The 22,627-nt window shown below is 43.6% G+C and overlaps 1 protein-coding gene across 4 annotated transcripts in view; it reads right to left on the bottom strand.

Moving 5' to 3' along the window:
• The window catches only part of ASTN2 (astrotactin 2), an 865,335-nt gene that overhangs the window by 3,272 nt on the left and 839,436 nt on the right, over window positions 1-22,627 (bottom strand). For all 4 annotated transcript variants that reach the window (XM_078061680.1, XM_078061681.1, XM_078061679.1 and 1 more), the window contains 2 exons: window positions 13,993-14,093; window positions 12,066-12,249 (listed from right to left, as the gene is read on the bottom strand). In XM_078061680.1, coding sequence (XP_077917806.1) covers window positions 12,066-12,249; window positions 13,993-14,093 — 285 coding nt within the window. The remainder of the gene's footprint in view (window positions 1-12,065; window positions 12,250-13,992; window positions 14,094-22,627) is intronic.

Below are 22,627 nucleotides of genomic sequence, written 5' to 3' on the forward strand. Positions count from 1 at the left end.
AAAACAGCACTGATGAATCTGTAACAAGCCTTCAATAAATGTTATCTATGATTGTGGTCTGGAGGGTAAATAGGGGAGTAATCAAAGGGTTTCAAGCAGCAAAGTAACGGATTCAGAGCTGGACTATTTAAAAATGTTCCCGGCTACCTTGAGGAGAATCAAATTGGGGGGGAAGGGCAAGACTGACAGCAAGAAACCAGGTAGGGCACACATCCAGATGTTAAGTTTCCTATCACTGTACTCAAGGGTGCTGTTCTGCTTTTTCTGTGTTTTTAAAAAAGCTACGTACTCCTTCTGCTTCCTCATTTATAAAAAGGGAGTAACATTCACCAACCTCATATAGTTATAGTGAGGATTACATTAAATTAATACATGCAAAACTCTTAGAAACGTGTTTGGCACATCTTAAGTCCCTGATACAGGTTAGAAAGTATCACTACCAACACTACCACCCCCCATCATCAGCCTTATTTTTGTCCTGGTGTAAGCCTAGAGCATCTTTGTAAGTCAATGGCAGGAGACAGACAGAAATACTAACAACCTCTAATTTGGGGTCAGAGTGCTGAGTTGGAGACATGCTGTGTGCTCTGAGAATATATAAAGTGGACACCTAATCATTAATTTGGGGGGCTCAGAAATCTTCCCAAGGGATGTAACATCTGCGCCAAGACTTCAATGACTAGACAGGTTTTTCAGGTAGATGGGGAGGCAGAGGAAAGAGCCCATCTAAAGTTAGATGAGAGAAAGCTGAACACCCAGTTCTTTGAAATGGTTAGCACAAAGAATGGGTGAGAGACTAGTCAGTTTGGCAGATATCAGACCATCAAGGCTCTTCAAAGTCATGGTGAAGTATTATATTTTAGGGGCAATGGAGAGTGACTGTCTGATGCAGACAGTCACAAAAACAAGCTACGAATATAAAATGAGGGAAAGGGAAATTCCTTCAAGATTTCCAAATGCTTTATCTCCAAAGGCCCAGCCATTTCCTCAAGGAGAATCTTGGAACTCAGCTGAACCAAGTCTCCTTTTGAGTGGATGGGGAACCTGAGGTTTGGAGTGAGAAAATAGTCTAAGGGAACACCGTAAGTTAGTAACAAGGGCAGAGCAAGAACCAGAGCTCCTGATTGTACAGAGCTGAATTGAAATACCTGGCCCTAGAATCACAGATTCAAATCCTAGCTCTGTAACTTAATAGCTATGTGGATCATCAGCAAGTTCTTCGATGCTGCTCTTAGTTACAGCATCAGTAAAATGGAAGTAATAGCAGTGTTTTGGGGAGAGAGAACTTGAGTAATTTGCTTACTCTCAGTAAATGTTAGCCAAGATTCAAAGTAGCATACTGCAGTAGAAAGGACACAGGCTTCAGAGCCCATCACGGAAGTCACTTCTCTGTAAGTCTATTTGCCCATTTGTAAAATGGGATTAGAGATGCTTATTTTGTAGGGCTGTTGTAAGGCTGAAATGAAATGACTGCCCTAGACATTGAGCACAGAAGTTTATACACAATAGTCACTAAACCAGTGTCAGTTCACTTAACTATCCCAGTTCATTTTCCAGCGCACACACTGCCTCAGACCTTGGCTTGCATTTAGCCAACAAAGACAGGAGAAGTCAGAAGGTGACGCCATGAAGAGAAGGGTTGGGGGTGCTTAAAGGCCAGAGAGGAGGAGGAGGGAGTGAGGGACCAAAGGCGAGAGTGCTGGATAATAAATTTGTAGGCAATGGAGATGCATAAATCAAAGGCCAGGCATGGTCCAAGCTTTCCCTGGAGAGGGAATCGTAGGTCAGAGTGACCACTTTTCTCTAATACCGGAAATGAAATCTTCCTCATTGGAGACAGGACCCAGACCTGCTGGGATAGGAAGCCAGAGGTGAAGGAGCCACCGCACATTAATTTATGGTTGTATTAGCTGGCGAGACTGAGACAGGAATGGCTTGTGGAGGAGTCAGGGGCTGAGTTCTGATGCCACTTCTCCGGGAACTATAGAACCTTTGACTGACCATTCTATTCCCAGCATCATTACCCAATCAGCTGTTGACACAGTTAGTGGATAGAGACCTAATTTCTAAGGGGGCCTTGGAATGGAGGAGAAAAAAAGAGGCAGTAAGGAAACATTCCTATTGGCCTCTCTCCCTCCTCCTTATCTCCTTGAGCGAGCTTAAGTGTCTCTGTGTTAGCTGACCTCAAGTTTAATGAGAGTCGAGGGCATGACGTGGTTGCACAAAAATGGGACACAACCTCCAGAAGTAGATAGGGCAGATTAAGAGAAAGAATGACTTCACTCATGTTGCCCTGGTCAGGTCACATCTGGAGAACCCCAGGCACTTCTGGTAAGAGGGACATGTGCAAACCGTAGCCAGATCATGATGCTGAAGGTTGTCTCAAAAGCAAGTCTTAGGCAGTAACCTCTTTGACATCGGCCACAGCAACTTCTTTCAAGATACATCTCCAAAAGCTAGTGAAACAAAAGCAAAAATGAACTTTTGGGACTTCATCAAGATAAAAAGCTTCTGCACAGCAAAGGAAACAGTCAACAAAACAAAGAGGCAACCCACAGAATGGGAGAAGATATCTGCAAATGACACTACAGATAAAGGGCTGGTATCCAAAATCTATAAAGAACTTCTCAAACTCAACACCCAAAAAACAAATAATCAAGTCAAAAAGTGGGCAGAAGAGATAAAAAGACACTTCTCTGAAGAAGACATACAAATGGCTAACAGACACATGAAAAAATGTTCATCATTAGCCATCAGGGAAATCCAAATCAAAACCACACTGAGATACCACCTTACACCAGTTAGAATGGCAAAAATGGACAGGGAAAGAAACAACAAATGTTGGAGAGGTTGTGGAGAAAGGGGAACCCTCTTACACTGTTGGTGGGAATGCAAGTTGGTACAGCCACTTTGGAAAACAGTGTGGAGGTTCCTCAAAAATTTAAAAATAGAGCTACCCTATGACCCAGCAATTGTACTCCTGAGTATTTACCCCAAAGACACAGATGTAGTGAAAAGAAGGGCCGTATGCACCCCAGTGTTCATAGCAGCAATGTCCGCAATAGCCAAACTGTGGAAAGAGCCGAGATGCCCTTCAACAGATGAATGGATACAGAAGATGTGGTCCATATATACAATGGAATATTACTCAGCCATCAGAAAAGATGAATACCCAACTTTTACATCAACATGGATGGGACTGGAGGAGATTATGCTAAGTGAAATAAGTCAAACAGAGAAAATCAATTATCATATGGTTTCACTTATTTGTGGAACATAAGGAATAACATGGAGGACATTAGGAGAAGGAAGGGAAAAATGGGCGGGGGGAATTGGAGGGAGAGATGAACCATGAGAGACTATGGACCTGAGAAACAAACAGGGTTTTAGAGGGGAGGGGGGAGGGGGGATTGATTAGCCCAGTGATGGGTATTAAGGAGGGCACGTACTGCATGGAGCACTGGGAGTTATATGAAAACAATGGATCGTGGATCACTACATCAAAAACTAATGATGTATTGTATGGTGACTAACATAACATAATAAAATTAAAAAAAAAAAAAAAAAGCAAGTCTTAGGAGGAAGTGTGGAAAGCAGGAATGGAATGTATCCACTAAGGGGGATACTCAGGCAAATGGTTATGTTGTTCTAATAAATGAAGACTGGGGGTTGTGGGGGGGAGCTGAAACTAAATATACTCCTTGCCACAATTCCAGAGTTCCTACTTCAGTCCCAGTCTTTAGGTAGTAAAAGTGAGCCTCAGGCTGGTCATATGATTTGACCAGGGTTAACAGTGTGAGAATAGCATCTAGATCTCTGTTGCAAGGCACCCCAGTGTTATCGATGACATCACTCTAAAATTAACAGAAGGCAAATTTTGACTCAATATAAGAAAAAACTTAAAACTAGGCTCCTCTAAATATAGACTGGATCCTTCCATATCTCCAATGGGCTTCCTTCATTGGAGATGATCAAATCAAGTATGTTTTAGAAAGGATTCTTAGTCTGTTTGGGCTTCTGTAACAAAATACCACAGACTGGGTAGCTTATAAACAATATAGATTTAATTCTCACAGTTCTGAAGGCTGGGAAGTCCAGGATCACGGCACTGGAAGATGTGGTGCAGTGGCTGGTGAAAGCTAGCTTCCTGGTTCATATATGGTACTTTCTTGCTGTTCCTTCACATGGTGGAAGGGGCAAAGGATCTCTCTGGTTGCCTCTTTTCTATAAGAGTACTGATCCCATTCATAAGGGATCCAGTCTCATGACCTAGTCACCTCCCAAAGGCCCCATCTCTTAATACTACTACCTGGTACATTAGATTTTGGACCTATGAATTTTGGGGGATACAACATTCAGACCATAGCAGAGTTTAATGGTAGTAGAAATTGGAAAAGATTTTTGTTGTTTTTGTTTTTAATCTAAAAGACATTAGGGGCTTTGTTCACAGAGAAATACCATCGGATGGGCACCTGATGAGCACTTCACAACAGCACCTGATGTGACACAACTGCCAAGGCATGGAGTTCCTGATGTGAGAGGTTCTACCCATGCTTCAAAGTCATGCTGAAATGTCATCTTCAGGAAGTCTTCCAGATCTCCCCAGCTATCATTAGTCATCTTTTTCCTTTTGCTGCTGAAGTCTTTTATTTCTCTGTTGTGATACATATATTCTGCCTTAGTTGTGTACAAATCTTGAGATGTGATGTGTTATAATGGACAGGATATTGGTTTGAATTTTGCATTTTTGAGGTTATTTTGAATTCAGCCTCTGATAGTTACTAGCTGTGTAACCTTAAACAATGTACTCAATTGTAACTGATTCTCTGTTGCTTAATGTTCAAAATAGGTGGTTCAGGAGATGAAATGACATATAAATGACTGGGCCCATAATAGGTATCAACTAATATCTCCCACCTGCTTCTTGGACAGTGTAGAGTCTTCCTGTTGTCCAGCTCCTGGTTGTACAAGAAGAAGGAACTAATAAGGGTAAATTGACTTGAACTGAGGAAATTCTCAGTCCCTAGCTTTCCAAATCCAGTAATTCTCTAGCAGGAATTGATAAAGGGTATGAAATGGTGTAAGAGCATTGATGTGGACCTAGGGAAATAATCTAGCAAGTGGGCAAAATATTTATATAGATTTGTTTATAAGAGCAAAGCATTTGGAAGAAACCTAGTTGGTCTTTAATAGAAGACTCAATTAACATATGATCCATTCATATAATTGCATGGATAAAGGGCCCTCCCAGATAACATACCTACTTATGCATCCATGAGAAAAGACTTGTTAAGTGTAAACAGGCAGATAACAGAATATAGTGTATAGGAGGGGGAGATGAACCATGAGAGATGATGGACTCTGAAAAACAAACTGAGGGTTCTAGAGGGGAGGGGGGTGGGAGGATGGGTTAGCCTGGTGATGGGTATTAAAGAGGGCACGTTCTGCATGGAGCACTGGGTGCTATGCACAAACAATGAATCATGGAACACTACATCAAAAACTAATGATGTAATGTATGGTGATTAACATAACAATGAAAAATTTTTTAAAAAAGAATATAGTGTATATATTTATTGAACACAGCAGAGTTGATGGAAATAGGGCTGTGGCTATAGACGCAGGCATATCCTTAAGTCTCTATCAGAGTCCCTATTCATGTGCATATCCATGTCATACCTGCATCGATATCTGGAAAGCACACTAAAAATAATTTTATCTCTGCGTTGGGGTTATGGGATTGAGAGGTGCAAAATTTTCACTTTCCATTTTATATACATCCACATCATATAGATGTAATAGAATAAGTAAGAATTACTTTTAGAACAAAATACAATCAGGTAATTCTATTTTGAGAACGTGTATACACACACACACATATACATACATATATATATGTATATATAGATACATATATATATGTATCTATATATATATATATATACAACTATAGTTGGGGCTTCCCAGTAGTTCACTGGGGTTATTTTCAGAATAAATCCACATCAAATCTAGCCTTGGACTACTCCCACAAAACAGAAATCCAGCAGCTCAAATACTGCCATCTGGATATGTATCTTCAACACCAGGTTTGAAATGTGACTTGTAAGATAAACAGTGAAAATATTTACATTTTGTCTTCTCCTTATTCTCTCACAAGAAAACATAAGACCTTCCCAAGAATTCATTCCTTACCTGATGGTAAGTATGACAGAGTCTCAACTAACCCAGCGATTTCATTGTGGAACTGATGTAGACGTCAGGATAGCAGCCAACCTTGTTATACTATCAGTGGGAACACTGATCCATGGGGCATTTGTTCAAAGTCATACTGTGTTTTGTTTGTATTTTTAAGTTATAAGTTATAGGAAATGCCACTGATTTAATAGTAGCCTTTTGAGAAAAGAAGAATGTTAACACTAATGTGCACATTCATTGTGCACTACCCATCCTGATTTCAGAAATGTCAAAATATGCATAAAAATTAAAAGTGCATCTGAGATCCATAGGAATATGGCCCTAGAAGCCTAAGTTTGCTTTTGTTCCCAATATCCTAGAAATTCCAAAAGACTTAATCCATGATAGTTAAGGAAAGAGCTAATATAATCTTGAACTGAAAGAATGTACAGGGACATCAAATTTGCTTACTTCCACTACGCATACAGTATAGGATATGGATACAGTTCATAGGATGTGCCAACTCTTCTCAGATAGGAAAGGCTTCTTGTCTTGCTATGTTGAGAAAAATTCCAGGCTAAACCAAGCCTGTGATGATCTGTCATCTATTAGCAATGTCTGCCATGGAAGCAAGAGAGGCTGAGATAGTAAATATACTAATACCAGTTCAGAGAGATGAATTCACTGAAACAAAACTCTTCAGTGCTTGCTCTCTTCTTGCTACTCTATCATTTCAGCCAAATGTAGCTGAGAGGATCGAGAAGCCCAAGAGTAGTCAAGGGTGTTCTGACTGAAGCAAATTCTGGTCCTTAGCCACCTATGAGCTCAGCTTCTCAGGTCTCCTAATAGTAACCGTATGGCTGGGACAGCTGGGTATCAGCAGGTCTTCTCTGAACAGCTGTTTCTGGTACCTGTGGCTGCCACGGGGAACCAGGCTCTGGAGGACACTGGCCTGACAGACTCATTAGGCAGACGTAAATGATGTCTTTTTATAACTAAATTTTATGGGGGTATGTGACTACAGATACAGGGAGAAGTACAGAACATTTTGGGGTTTGCTGATTAGAGGCCAAGAGAATCCTAATAGAGTTCATCCCACGGTATGAGTCCTCCTGGGAAGAGCTCTTAACACCCTGGCCACCCTCGGTCCCTGAGAATCAGGACATGCTGGACTGGAGGGGAAAGGACAGTCAGGATGTGCCTGTTCTCTGGTCTTTATGACCTTCAGGGCTTTCTGGTTCCCTGACTCCCCAGCTGGAAGGGACTTTGGAGTCCAGCCCTCTAATGTTACAAATGGGGTCCAGAATGGCAATGGAATTTGTCCAAGGTCACACAGTAAGTGGATGGCAAACCTAGGACAGGAACCCAAGGTCCCTGGCTCCAGGGCAGTGTCTCACTCTCTCTCCTTTACACTTTGAAACCATGCATACTTGTGAACCTTACAGAGTCATGGCATATTTACCCAAACTGCTCTTGTTTAAAATCTTTACCTGGCTCTTGGGAGAAAGAACTAACTCCTCAACAGAACTCACAAGAGCCATCATGATCTGCCCTCTGCTGAACTCCCAGCCTTGTTTTTTTTGTTTTGTTTTCCCCTCTCACCTTGAACTCTCTGTCCCAATGAGATTTGTACTTCTTGACTCAGGTATATCCTCTTAACTACCCACCCCAACACTCATCTTTGCACAGGTTGTTCCTTCGGATGAGAATATCCTCCCCCATCTGCCCGGAGGACTCCCATTCATCCTTTGATGCTAGGCATAGATTTTGCTTTCTTCTCCATGGATCCTCCTTTGAGGTCCAGGTCTGGATAGCTGTGCCAACTATTCCAATCTCGAACCTTGTCACTCTAAATGTGCTATAGGGACCAGCAACATGGGCATCACCTGAGAGCTTATGAGAAATGCAGAATCTCAGGCCCATCCTAAGCCACTAAGTCAATTTGAATTTTAGCAAGGCTCTCAGGGGATTCTCATGCACATTCACACTGGAGAAGCACTACTGGAAAACAAACTTCCCACCCTCCTTTTTATAGCATGCTTCTTATAACATGTTTCACTGCAACTGCCTACACACTTTTCCTCACTAGGTGCTGCTCCTTGTAAAGGCAGGATCTGTCTTCTTCATTCATACATTACCAGCCCATAGCACAGAGCCTGGCATATAGTAAGCACATTAAAAGAATCAATGAATAAATAAATTAATGAAATGTGGTCTCCTTGGGTCTCTTAATATTTGCAAGGACAATACATTTTTTGATTGCTATTTTTGAGCTGGAAAGACCTTAGAGTTCATGGAATTCATTTGTTTCCAACTGTGACCTACAGATCTTTAAGAGCTCAGAGAGAGAGAGAGAGAGAGAGAGAGAGAGAGACCTAAGAGTCCCTTGGGATTAGGGCAAAGAGGATTTGAAATGGAGACCCAGCAGGTGGGACTCCAGGCCACCCTCTCTAGCTTCTACCAGAAAAACTATGCAACCATCTGAGCCACAAATTCACTCATCCCATTATCCAGTTATTTAACAAGTAATTATTTAGCACCCACTTACAAGAGTGACTAGAACATAAAGAATCATTAAGTACAGAGAAATTGACATCATAGTGTAAAAGAGAGATAACACAACAGTAAACACAAAAGCAATATGAGATACTGAAACTAGTAGGAATGATGCAAAAAATTAAAACATGAAGGTGTGATTGAGAGAACAGGTAGAAATTTTAGAGGATTCTCTGAGAAAGTAGCATTCTAGTTAAGACCTAGGGTTCTACGTAAGATCTATTCAGAAAAAAAAAAAATTCCACTGCTAAAAAGAAAGAGTACCACTGCCCTAGTTCATCCTGATCATTTTATAGATATAGAGGAGACTGAGGGCCAGAGAGAGCCAGACCCCAAGGTTGCACAGTGAGTTCATTAGTAGTGTTAGGATAGACTAGGATGCAGCTATCTTGATTCCTGCTGACATCCCAGTGTGGGATGGAATCTCATATCCCCTCCAGAGACTAGAAAGACTGAGGAGGGAGGAAACTGGGTGACACCAATCGGGGCTGGCAGACAGTGACTGGTGATGGGTTGGCCAGAGGTTAGTGGGTTATCACAGTCCATTACCAAGTGGGTTGTCCTGCCTCTGTGGGAGGCCAGGCAGCCTTTCCAGAAGATTTATGTCCTGGAAGGTCATAAAGGAACCCAGAAGGCTATAAAGACAAAGTCAGGAGTGGAGTTCTGGTTTAGCTTCCACCCAAACTCTCTGAGCCCTGTGGGAAAGCCCAATAAAGTGGGATGCCTTTCCCTATCCATGGGCAAGATGGCAGCCCAGATGACTCACACAGTGGCTTTCATCTGGGGCTCTGTGCTTCTGCCTGTCTGCCCTCTTTTAGCTTTTATCTCAAGAAGCTTCCTTTCATGTGAAAGAGGAAAAGTTACAGTCCAGGACCCAATGGGCAGATAAGGTCTGTTGCAGGGAAAGATCTTTTTTATCCCTGACCAAGCTCTCGTCTGTTCCCTTGAGGGCCTCAAATCCTTGCAGGGATATTCCAAGTGTTCTAAGGGCTCAGGGTGAGTCCTCAAGGCAGAACCAGCCTCCTTATCAAACTGTGCAACCATGGGCAGCTCATTTAACCTCATGGGGCCTCCAATTCCTTATCATCCACAAAATGAGAATACCCTACTTTGCCCAGTTTACAGGGAAATTTTAAAGCTTTTTAAAGCACAGAGTGCTTTAAAAAGTACTTCAGGAAGTACTTCAGGAAGTCAGGTGATTCTCTCCAATGCTATCAGTGCCATCCTACTGCAGAACACCATCTCCCCTGGGTTATTAAAAGATCGGCCCCAAGGGCCTCACCACCTCCCTCCTGTCTTGACTCCTCTCCACCGACCGTCTAAACTTCCAACTGCGGTCAGAGGGATCTTTCTCCCCCTTAAGATCTGCCAATATCACCCCCTTGTGAAAAACACTTGAAAAGCTTCCCCTTACTCTAGGGAGATAATCCAAACTCTTTAACCCTACTTACAGGGCATTCAGGACTGGCCCCTGCTGACCTTTCCCTTATCCCTTACCACTCCTGCTGTCACACACTTTGCTCCAACTACAGGGAAATTCTTCAATTCCTCTACCCAGTGTTTACCAGTGTAGAAGGAGTTCCCCAGGGGCAGGAGAAAGGATTTTAGGTGGTGCTCCAGATGATCACAGACCCAGCGTTAAACAACAATGAACCACACTGGGAAAGGCAGTCAGATTCTCTTTTTCATTCTCTTCCCCTCCTCCGGATTTCTTTAAAAAAGAAAAGTCTCAGTTTGAGACTGTGTCTTCAGTACTTCTCTAACACTTGCTAATCTCCTTTTTATTTTTTTTAAAGATTTTATTTATTTATTTGACAGAGAGAGAGAGGGAGAGAGCGCAAGTAGGGGAAGCGGCAGGCAGAGGGAGAGGGAGAAGCAGGCTCCCCGCTGAGCAGCCTCAGGCTCTACTAGGATTGAAGAGCATTGTTTTCTGGTTTTGTCTGTTTGTTTCCCTTCCATTGTATCAAATGTTTACAATTAATTTTCCATTAAAGGTAGATGGTGCTAATTTTCCCTTTATAAAAAAACAACAGTGTTTTCAAATAGATTTTCAATGAGAAGTGAATCTAAGAAATACCAAAAATAAAAAGTGCTTAGGGTATGGTGATATGTCAAAAATCATAAAAGCGGCAGACAAATGATGAAAATTTGAAGGAAACCCTGCCCTAATGTAACATTATCTCCTCTGTGGATTCCCCCAGCTCAACACTCTGCCCCAAACACTCCAATCCTCCTGTCCTTCCTCTTGTCTGACCCCTATTCACTCTGTGGGCCTCAGTCTCAGCCCTGGCGAAGGCTTCCCTGGGTTACCTAGACCAGATGTCTATGGCTTGCCTCCCCAGAGGGCCCTAGTCTGTTGTCATTATACTTATTATTCCTATTCCTTGCAGTGCTTGTTTAATTACCTCCAACAGTGGGCTTCTCCCTTTTTGTCACTGCATGGTCAACAACCAACTGGTAAGAGGCACTACTAAGTAAGTGATGAATGAATGAATGAATGAATGTGGTTAGGTGTAAGGCATGAAACACAGCCACATTTCATATACTACTTTATGAAGCTTCAGAAGACAGTGACGGTGTCTTAGTTATGTTTGAATCCTCCCTGGTGCCTAGTACAATGCTTGGTACAGTCACAGCTGGTGATAAAAATCATGTCTTAATACACATTGGATTTAGGAATGTATTTAGTCACGGTCACTAATGGACTTCATTCTAGAAAACCTCAGAGTTCTTTCTTTCTTTTTTTTTTTCAGAAAGGGAGAGAGAGAGAGTGTGTCGGGGGGTGGGGCAGAGGGAGAGGGAGAAAAAGAATCTCAAGTTGGCTCCATGCCCAGTGCAGAGCCTGATGCAGGGCTTGATCGCATGATCCTGAGGTCATGACCTGAGCTGAAACTAAGAGTCAGACCCTTAACAGACTGAGCCACCCAGGTGCCCCTAGAAAACCTCAGATTTCTTATGGAAGAGTGGGAAGAGCCCTGGTTTGGGGCCATGACCCTACCACTATACCTTTCCATGATCCTGGTTAGGACACATCTCCTCCAGGAGTCCAAGGTTCTTGTCTCTAACACCGAAGATGGAAGGTAGGTGAGGGGAGTGATTGAGGGAAAGAGCGCTGATGTCTCTCTCTTTTCTGACATTCCAGGAGTCCAAGAAGCTAAAATTCCGAGATTCTATCATTCTCCCTGCCCATTTCCCATCTCTAACCCTGACATGACTAAGGTGGATGACACCCTTATTTATCTGAGAAAGCCCATTCTCAGCCTATGGAAGAAAGGGTCCAGTAAAATCAGATAGAAGCAAGACCACTCCACTCATACTCACACACCCCTTCATACCTGGGCCCCAGCTCATCCTCACTTCTCCAGACAAAGTCGCCAAACTTCTCGTAGTGAGAGTTGTAGTGATGCTGGACTCGGAACAGCATTGAGGCTGAGACTTCCATCAGCGTGTTGTAGGCAGTCTGCTGCTCCTTGCCACTTGTGTACCCATTGTACAGATTGTAGATCTTGTCTGCTATCTCTGAAGGGGGAGAAGTGCAGGCACAGATCACTGGACAGCAGGAAAAAGTGAGGATGGAAACATGCCTTGCAGCAAGAAAGGCACATTCATGCTGGAATTCACATGCGCAGTATCCGAGGGCAGACAGACCTTAATTCCCTCCTGAACATCATTGACTAGTTGGGTTCAGTTTTCTTATCTATCAGCTGAAAATAATGAGGTCTATTTTGGAGATGTGCTGGGAGGACAAAACTAAACAGTGAATGTAAAGTACTCAACACAGGGCCTGGCACAAAGTTAGTGCTCATAATTTGCAAGCTTCATTATTAACATACATTTGGTACCCATGATTTAACATAAAATTCCAAACAAGTGTAGAGGCTTAAATCAACCGTCTTGGGCTCATCTCAACAGTCTACTTCTGTCTCCCCTCTGTAATATTTCCAACACAGTTCTGTGATCAGGTCTAATAGGTCTCCATTCAAAAGTCTTTCAAAGAAAAACCAAGGTAATTCATGGCAATTTCTACTCCTTCAGTCATTCCTAGTAATTAATAGATGTAACTTAGAGTCATCATGGGTTGCTCCCTTGAATGGAAGGCCCATTCTTTCACCTGTGAAGACTCTAATCAAAATTTATGTACATCCCCAAGTCATTGCTAACAGCGATTGCCTCTAGAAGAATCTGGGAGACTCGAGTTTAGGATGGGAAGAGCATTTACTTTGCAGCATTTCCACTCTGGTTTTTATTTTTCTGTCTTTTTTTTTTTAACTACATGCATGTGTTATTTTAAAATAATAATAATGATGATGATTATGATGATAATAAATGACCAGGAAACCATCTCACATCCCCTCACCTCTGAGACGTGATAGCTCCTCAATAGGAGGACTATCTCCTCTTGTCTGATAGCACGCAAAGCATGTATTATTGAGCTTATTATTGAGCCATTTGTAGAAATTCACTAGAACGTGAATTCCTGAAAGGTGAAGAACATGTCTCTTCTGCATTGCTTGTACACCAGTGCTCTTAGAAAATATTTGCTCAACTTGAAGTGCACCATCAGGACTCACAATCTATCACCGCATTTTTGCCCGTCCTGATGTAGAAACTATATCTACAGGTTGGCTAAGAACTAAGTACATGGTGGATCTGATTGGTTGGTTCTATTTTTTTTTTTTTTTTCAGGTACTTTGCCTGATGTTTATAACTTCATGGGCCAGGAGCAGCAGAAAGGTTTAATCCTGCATGCTACCTCTCACCAATAGTCACTGACTGTAGCTCTATGCTGAGGATTCTGAGGCCACCCCTGGGCTAGATGGAGATGCGTGCTATGATGAGCTAATGCTATCTACCATGGGCTTAGTGGTGGAGTGGTCTTCTACTGTCACTAATATGCCAGTTCTAGCATAGACTGAAGTGGAAAAAAGTGATTGGTCTCTAAAAAGCTTAGGCTAAGGGGCACGATATAGTCATGGGACTCTAACTCTCTACCATTCCTTGCCTCTACCTCAGAACATAGACAAACGCTATGAAAGAGGAGCAAGTCTTTCAACTGGCTAAGATATTGCTGGCCCATCTCAATTTCCTTCATGGCTTTGATTAATTTAGCTCCATGTTCCTCCTGTCCCCTTAGTCCCTTCATTTTCTTCTCTCGGTGCCAAGAGGTATATGAGGCAGGAAAGGGGTAGTGGTTAGTGACTGGGTGTAGAACTTAGAGGAAATACGGGAGTGACCTGGGAAGGGAAGAAATGGGTCACCTACCTTCTGCCTTGTTGTCATCCACCAGCGGACAGGCCGTTCTCAGGGTCACTGTGCTGAGCTCTGAGTGCCTCCCTCGTGTATCCACAGCATACAAAGTGAACCTGCAGCATAACAAGAAAACAGGGCACGGGGTTGTGACTTCAGAGAAGGCCCGGGAAGTTGTAAGGTGGAACACAAAATCATAGTAAAGGAGCAGTGGTGGCCAAAACAATTCAGGAATGCTTAGGCTGCGAGAGAAAAGATTTGGAAAAAAAAAACAGCAACAATAAAGCATTATTGGGCACCAATTGGCTGCCGGGCACTTTGCATTTACTCTCACTCTCTCTCTCTCTCTCTTTTTTTTCCCCCAAAGATAAAAATGTAGTGATCCAAAGGGGCATGTGCACCCCAATGTTTACTGCATTTACTCTTATTTTACAAGTAGGCAAGCCTGGAAGGCAGGGATTATGATCATCTGCACTTCTCCAATAAGGAAACTGAAACTTTGATTTTGTATGTTTCCATGGTCTCACAATTACTTGGGGACAGAGCAGTCTGAACCCAAAGCTATCTGGCTTGGCTGGACATGCTCATTTACATGTTCTTTCATTCATCCATTTAATAAACACTTCCTGAGCATTAACTGTGTGCCAGGAGTTATTTTATTCATATACTGTATGAGTTATTTTATTCATATACTGTGATTGCATTTTACCAATAAGGACATTGGTTCCAAAGAGGTCAAGTAATTCACCTATTATTACATATTAAGTAAGTAGCAACAGGGGACCAGAACTTAGGTCTGCCTCAATCCAAAGATTATACACTTAACCACACTGTCAAATCTAATTCCACCTTTTGTCTTTCATTAGCTGGCTTGGAGTGCTGGCCTATACCGAAAATATATGTCTTAAGAGGCCTAAACATGGGGTATGTTGGCCCCATCTTCAGAAGGAAACTAATCTATTCATCTGCTTGCTGGGGTTTTTGGCTTCTGCCTTTGGTAGAAGAACAACAGCACTGTGATGTGGGTGTTCTCTCCTCCTGCTGTATCTCAGCATTGTGAGTGGGGCTCAGTTCTAGTGCTTACTACGTCCAGTACCGTTTTGGTCAAGAGAAGCAGGGGTGACAGAGGAAGGAGCCTGGTCTTGGAGATGGCCAGGCTTGGGTTCACGCTCTATTCTACTCCCTTTCTCTGTGACCTTGGTTGAGTCACTTCACTTCTCTGTGCTTACTTCATCTCTCTGCATCAGGCATCTCTAAGTGCTACACAGGGGGAGTTGTGATCAAAAAGCCTTGCAGAGGGGTTAGAAATAAGATCACAAAGAAAATCCAGGATGTGAGAATAAGCAAGTGGCAGAGTAGGGAGGTAAGGACAGTACTGGGTGTTACCACCCTCACAGCAACCCATCTAGAACGTGGTAGAGGCAAGATCCAAACCCTAGCCTGCAGCTCCCAGAGGGTGTATACTTCACAGCTTGAGTACAACAATCTCCTGGCATTTACCAGTACTGGGTATATATAGTAGGCACTCGGTAAATATCTGAGCACATCACATCTCATTTCTTAATCATTTCTACCTCAACAAAATGGGGATACTTGTAGAGATAATGCATGACTGTCTCAAAGATTACATAGAGTGATACGTGAGAAGTGGCTTGTAAGCTGCAGATTTTTATAAAGACCATGTAAACAGCACTTATTTGTACAAGAGTGCACATTAAAAAAAAAAAATGCTTTCTTGGAGAAGAGGAGATGCATTTCAACTGAGGGAAACATGGAAGGATGTAGTGAATGGAATATGTGAATTAGCCTCAAAACATGAGAAGTTGGAAAATTTTTTTAAACACTACTTTCCCATTGGCCACTTATGTTTTCATGGTACTTCTGCAATACATTTCCTCCACCAAGAGGGTGTAGGGTCACCTCTCTGCTTAGCCAAGCAGCAAGAATAACAGCATGCTGGGGAAGAAGCAGTCTTAGGCTTCTAAGTTATAAAACCTGGATAGAATCCTTGCTTTCCCCAATTGCTGGCTGAGTATTCTCTGGGCCTCAGCCTCTGTAAGTAGGGTGAAATTCTCCATCTCTCACAAGTTTGGGACCAAGACTCAATGATACAACAATGGAGCAGGCCTGGCTCAATCTTTGCTCCCTAAAAGGTGGCTTCTATTTGTGTTATTAGAGTAACCAAACGTGTCAGTGGAGGCTTCGGGATGGAGGAGGCCTCAGGCCACCCTGCCGGTGTGGGCGGAGGGGTGGAAAAAGACGAAGATGTCAACCTCACAGGCTTGGGTCAAAAGTCACAAGGCCAAGCGCTTTCTGCCCGTCCCAGCTGTAATTGTAGAACTGTTCCAGAGACACATCTGAAAGCTGTTAGGGGACCAGGCAGGGCTTGGAGGGGCTTTTTGTGAGGGGAAGAAATTGGAGGCCCCTAATGTGGAGAAGCAGGAGGGGAGCAGAGACTGAGAAGCAGACACAGGGACACACCCATAGAGCAGAGTGAAAAGTGGGAACAGAGAGAGACTGAGAGAGGGCACAGGCAGACCTCGGTGTTCCTCAGGGGATTCAAGAAGGGTGCCAGCTACCTTCTGCTCAGTTCTTCCATCTTCTCTTTGCCCACTGAAGCAGGCTGAGATCCACTGATAATTTGAACTAGAGCCCCTGAGCCAGCACCAAACTCCATATCCTTATTTACAGGTAGGGAAATGGAGGCCCAGAGAGGAAAGATTCTTAAGAAGTTCAGAGTAGACACTGGTTTTTCTGACTCCTCCCCCAGTGCTCCTTCTACACACCACCCTGCTTATGGTACAACTGGCTGATTTAGGTCCCACTGCACCTATCGGATACTTTTATTACAAAAGAGGTGGCTCCAAGTATGTAGTGGGATGGGCTCTTTAGGAACCTGAAGCTCCAGGCTCAAACCCTTGCTATTTAATCTTCCTCCGACTTTGTTTTAGGGGAAAGAATACTGGCCAAGGTGTCTGAAACAAACAAAACAAACAAACAAACAGAAACACACGTAAGTACATAGAACAAAATGGTGGTTGTCAGAGGGGTGGGGTGTAAGGGGATAAGCAAAATGGGTGATGGGAAGTAAGAGGTACAGCCTTCCAGTTATGAGTAGGTCGGGGGGGGGGTGAAAGGTACAGCATAGGGAATATAGTCGATGGTATCATAATAGCCTTGCATGGTGACAGACGGTAGCTACACCTGTGGTGAGCACAGCACAATGTAGAAAGTTATTGAATCACTATGTTGTACACCTAAAACTAATTTAATATAGTGCGTCAACTATGCTTCAATTAAAAAAAAAAAACTGAGTTCATGTCCCAGGTTTTCCACAGATTGTGGCCTATGAGATCTTGGATGTCTAAAGCAATATGGCTTTAGCGTACTGATTTCAATGTGGGGGCAAGTGCCTTGGGATTGACTACACAAATGCAAAGTATTTTTCTGTTTCTTCATCACCCTCAGGACTAAATCCAAACTCCTTCCTATAGGGTCCCGGTGCAGCTCCTTGATCTTCACTCGTCAGACAGTACTGTATCATTGAACCTCAAATTAACACTGGCCACACATCCAGCCTGTTTTACCAGTCTGCTTCCTACTCTGTTTCATAGTAGAACCATATCCAACTGCTAATGGTTCCAGAACATGGATTCTACCTCTTGGCCTTTGCACATGCTACACCCTCTGTCTGGCTCATCCTTCCCCTTCTCCACTTGACCCTTTCCACCTTGTCCTTGGAGCATCAGTCAAACCTCGTCTCCTCTAGTAAACCTTTCTCCACCCATGGTGCCCTGTGACCATACATACTGCATGCCTGGGTCAGTGCTCATATGCTTCTCTCTCGCCCCTGTGAGTATGTATCTTCAGGACCAGAATCTGGCTCGGTCCATCTCTATCCACCCACCTACATCTGGTGCTCAGACACCTAAATCACGCAATGCTCGGCAAGTACTTTCCAGAAGGAATGAAAGACTGAATGAATGATTCAATCAACTATGAAGAGTAGTTCCCTTGTCTGGAAATCCGCTTCTCCATCTGTGAAATGAACAAAAGGGGATTTGCTTGAAAGGTCATTGTAAGAGATAGAGTGACAGAATGGCTAAAAGCATGAACCTGGAATCAGGCAATTTGGTTTTAAATTCTGGCTCCCCATTTATTGACTGTGTGAGGCCCTTTTACTCACCTGTAAAATAGGAAGTATGATATTAAAATCCACTGTATAGGGTCGTTGTTGGAATAAAGAGAGGTGTGGGTAAGTGCTCCCTATGATGCCTGGCATGTGCAAATACTCAATGAGAGACAGTTGCAGGTATTATTATCAATAGTATTGTTATTATGACACTGCACAAGGCTCTGACCCCTCCCCCACCCACCACCCCCACCCCGCCAGACATCCAGAAGAAGTTGTCCTAGTGGAAATCAGAGGAGAGCGGGTGGAGAGGAAGCTGTTGTTGGTCCCATCCAAGACCCCCAGACCCCCTCGCAGCAGGGGTGAGAGAATGAAACTGAGAAGTTAATTGGCGGTGAGAGCTTCTCACGGATCTGACAGGGGGTAAGAGCAGGGATAGAGCCCCAGAGGCCCACATCAGGCCCAGGTCCCCGAGAGTACGGGAGAATGTGTTTGAAGTCTCCAGACCAACGCCTGCTCTTCCCCAGCCGCCACATGATTTAGGCATTCTGGGGAGGCAAAAGTCTCCTCGCTAACTTGAAGGGAAACAGATGTTTCCAGGCCAGAGGCCCTGGTCTTGTAAAATGCTCCTTCCCCCCACACAGCTTTGGCAAACAACTTCCCGTTAGCTCAAACCCCCCACAAACCCCCACCCCACTGCCCGACACCCCACCTACCATCACTCCCCTCCCTGCCATTCCCATCACAATGTGGCAGTCAGCGTGGTGGGAAAAACATGGAGTCCCAGCTCCAGCTCTACATCTGAACAGCTGGATGGCCAGGGACACCTATCTGCCCTTCTCTGGGTCTCTGTCTCCTCTCTCTGCAGTGAGAAAACTAAGCCAGTAGCACTTCTAAGGATAGGCTAGATCTGACATGTTAGGGACTGAAGATTTTTTTTTTTTCCCCTGAAAGAGTTGGTATTATTCATTCCGGATCTTTCTCCATTGCAGTCTATGGCAAAGAGCATGGGATTGCATATCAAACTGCTCTGGCTTTGAATCTAGCTAGACTCTATCAGCTATTGGGCAAATAGTGACTTAACCATGGGCCTTAGTTTCCTTATCTATAAAATGGGACAAAGGTTCCATCTCATCAGGTTGTGAGAATTAAATCAGAATTCAATCCCCTCACCCACATTTTAGGTTTCTTATGAATGAAATTGGATGTCATACCTCTTCCCTTGGACTACCCAAAATGCACAGAACAGTTTGGACCCAGAGTAGGTGTGCAATAATGTTTTTAAGCAATTACTGGCAGGAAGACTAAAGATTATTGGCAGGCAGTCCAAAGTCTCAGGTTCTTAATCCGGCTCTGCTCTAGTAGCAGAAACAGCATTCTCATTTTCGTGATCAGAATAAAGCAGGGTGTGTCATGGTTGGAGCAGATTTTGGAGCCTGACTACTTGAGTTCAAATGTTGGTTGTACAACCTACTCTTTTTGACCTTGCGCAAGTTAATTAACTTCTCTGTTCTTTAGTGTATCTTGTCTTTAAAATGTAGGTGATAATAAAAATAAAACAAAATAAAGGGTGGGTGATAATATTACCTCCTTCAAAGGGACGTTGAAGGAATAAAGTACTGCCTGGCACACGGTAAGTGCTAAGTAATCACTCATCACTATTTGATGTGTGTGTTTAAATTATTAATCTCTTCTATAATGGTTTTAAAAGTGAGCCCCCTCCCCCCAATTCTTTAGCATCGCTCTCATTGAGATGTGGGGGTTCTATGTCCTTTCACCTTGAATGCTGGTGGCTTCAGGAATGTTTTGACTAATAGAGCACGGCAGAAGGGATGCTGTGCAACTTTTGATTCTGGATCGTAAAAGGCTATGCAACTTCTACCTTGCTCGCTGAAACATACTCGCTCGGAACCCTGAGCCTCCAGGCAAGACCTCCAGCTACGCCGAGGCCACCCTGCGGTAAGCAAGCCAGGCCACAGGGAGGGAGAGGCTACAGCAGGCCCATCAGCAGTCCTGGTGTTCAGGTCATCCAAGCCCAGGCCCCCGCTGGGTAAGTAAAGGAACCTTCAGGTAATTTGAGCCCAAGCAGTCAGGTCACTCATCCCGCAGCTGACGCTCCAGACTTCATGAAGTAAAGACAGCCAAGTCCGCTGTACCCTGTCTCGGTGCCTGACCCACAGAATCCATTAGCGTAATCAAATAGTTTGTTTTAAGCCACTCAATTTGGGGGTCATTTATTACGTCATCAACAGTAACTCTAACAACTTCCAAGCATCTCCAGCCAGGGTCAGCAAACCACGGCCCATGGTCAAATCTGGCCTGCCGCATGTTTCTGTAAATAAGGTTTTAATGGAGCTCAGCCACACTCATTTTCTTAAAACCCATTTTCTGTGGATGCTTTCACACTACAGTGGTACAGCTGAGTAGCTGCAACAGAGACCATATGACCCAGAGAGCCTAAAATATTTACTATCTGGACCTCTAGAGAGAAGTTTGCAGACCCCTGAGCTAAAGTTTTGCCAGCACTTCACATAAAATCATTTGTTTACATTATTTCATTTGATCCCAAGGTTAGAAATCATTCCTGTCTTTCAGATGGCTCAGTGAGTTCAGGTGACCTACCCAAGGTCACACAGCTCTCCTGACCCCAGGTCTCATGTCACAACTGCTTGCTGAAGATCTGGACTCCAATTTGGGTTCTGCCACTGAGTAGGCAGCATGGCCCTGGGCAAGTTCCACTGTGCTCTGCTCTCAGTTTCCCAACCTCTGAAATGAGGGTACTGGTGCAAACTGGCTGACAGAATTAAGATGCCCAAAGTTTTCCCCAGCGGGGTGCTGGCCATCGGGACTATCAAAGTAAGACTTGAGAAGGAACAGGGAGGGGCTCCTGTGGGTCCCTGCTCTGTTCTACGGGCAGCCCACCTACTCCCCAGCACCAAAACCAACCTTTTTATCTCCCAACTTGGGCAGACAACTCGTGCTCTCTGCCAACATAAATATTTAATTCCAGTGTCCAGCACGGAGAGACCATAATGGTACTAAGGACTCCAATCCTGGTTTCTACTTTCAAAACAAGCCGGTCTGAGGCATGATTGGGAGGCTGCACCTGGGACAAAGGTGAGGCAGTCTCTGGCTGGACTCCAAACATCAACTCCCTCCACTTGCCCTCCCTTCAACTCCTCCGGCTGCATGAGCTAACAGATAAAGAATCAGGGGAGTGGGGGAAGCCAGCAGAGAGAGCTCTGGGGGGAAGGCCAAGTCTGGAACCAGCATTGGTGCTAAGCTCAGGCAGAGGCAACAATCTAGAATAAGTACCAGACACCCACTGCTCTGCCTGTCAAAGCCCCCCAAATTCACTGGTATATGAACGTTACTGTAAATGTCATAGTGCCAACACCACCGGGACTCAGAAATGAATGATTATAGTAATGACATTTAAAATGAAATAAATAGAAATTGACTTAAAATTAAAGTGTGTCGAGCATATCTCCAATATCCGACTGAGGAATGAATGGTTGTCACAGCTGCTCCTTCCACCGTGCGCCTGGCAGCAGTGGGACACCTACTAGGTGCCCAGCACTCTGCTAAGTGGACAGAAACACTTAAGAAGTAGAGTGTGGTCCTTGCTTTCCAGGAGCTCACAGAAGAGCAGGGAGATGGGGTCAAGTGAACAAGAAATGGAATGCAGGGCTAGGGGTACTTTAATAAGAATTTATTCTTGTCTTTACGTTTCCTTCAGGTGTGTTCTTTCTTCCTTCTTTAAAACAATGGACTAAGCTTTGGATATGCATTCAAGGACTGTCTGGACCCCTTGTCAGCTGCAACCTACAGGGAATGCCAACCACCTACGAAAATCCCATTTTCTCCTACCAAGAAAAAAACACAAAAGCATGACAATCCTTACACTTCCCACCCTGAAAGCCTTAGAGGAGTGAACATGCCAAAGGATTTTAACATACAAAACTAGGTAAATGGTCCATTTGAGCTCATTCATTGACCTATCAAGTATAATAGGCGACCTTGACCTCTCTTGAAAGGGAAATTCAGGTTGGCACTGGTCTTGGCTTTAGCAGCAGTTCTTGTCCCTCTTCCTTCTCTTCTTCTTGTCTGTCCCTCCCCTTCCCCTCCTCTTTTTTCAGTGAGTGACCTACATGGTAACACACTGTTAGACTGACCATTGTTCTTAGTTGGAAGATGTTCATCTTTTAACAGGTTGTTTTAGGGTGAAGCAGACACAGACTAATTTTCTGGTTTCAAATCAAGGAATGAATTAAGCATGGAATGCTTTATTACTCCCTTTCAATTTGTATTCCTGGGATCTTTAAAGCAAACTGTGGCCTTTTTCTTCTATCTTTATTATATACTGGACAGCCTAATACCCAGATAAAATCAATTTTTAAATGATTCCAGTTACAGGAATTTTTTTGCAGGAAAGTATAACTTAGAAGTATGTTGCACTGAGAGACAGAGGGCATGATTTGGAGGTTTAACCTTGTCTTTAACTAACTATGTGGCCTT

Source organism: Halichoerus grypus, chromosome 14 (assembly GCF_964656455.1).
Source record: "Halichoerus grypus chromosome 14, mHalGry1.hap1.1, whole genome shotgun sequence".
NCBI lineage: Eukaryota > Metazoa > Chordata > Mammalia > Carnivora > Phocidae > Halichoerus > Halichoerus grypus.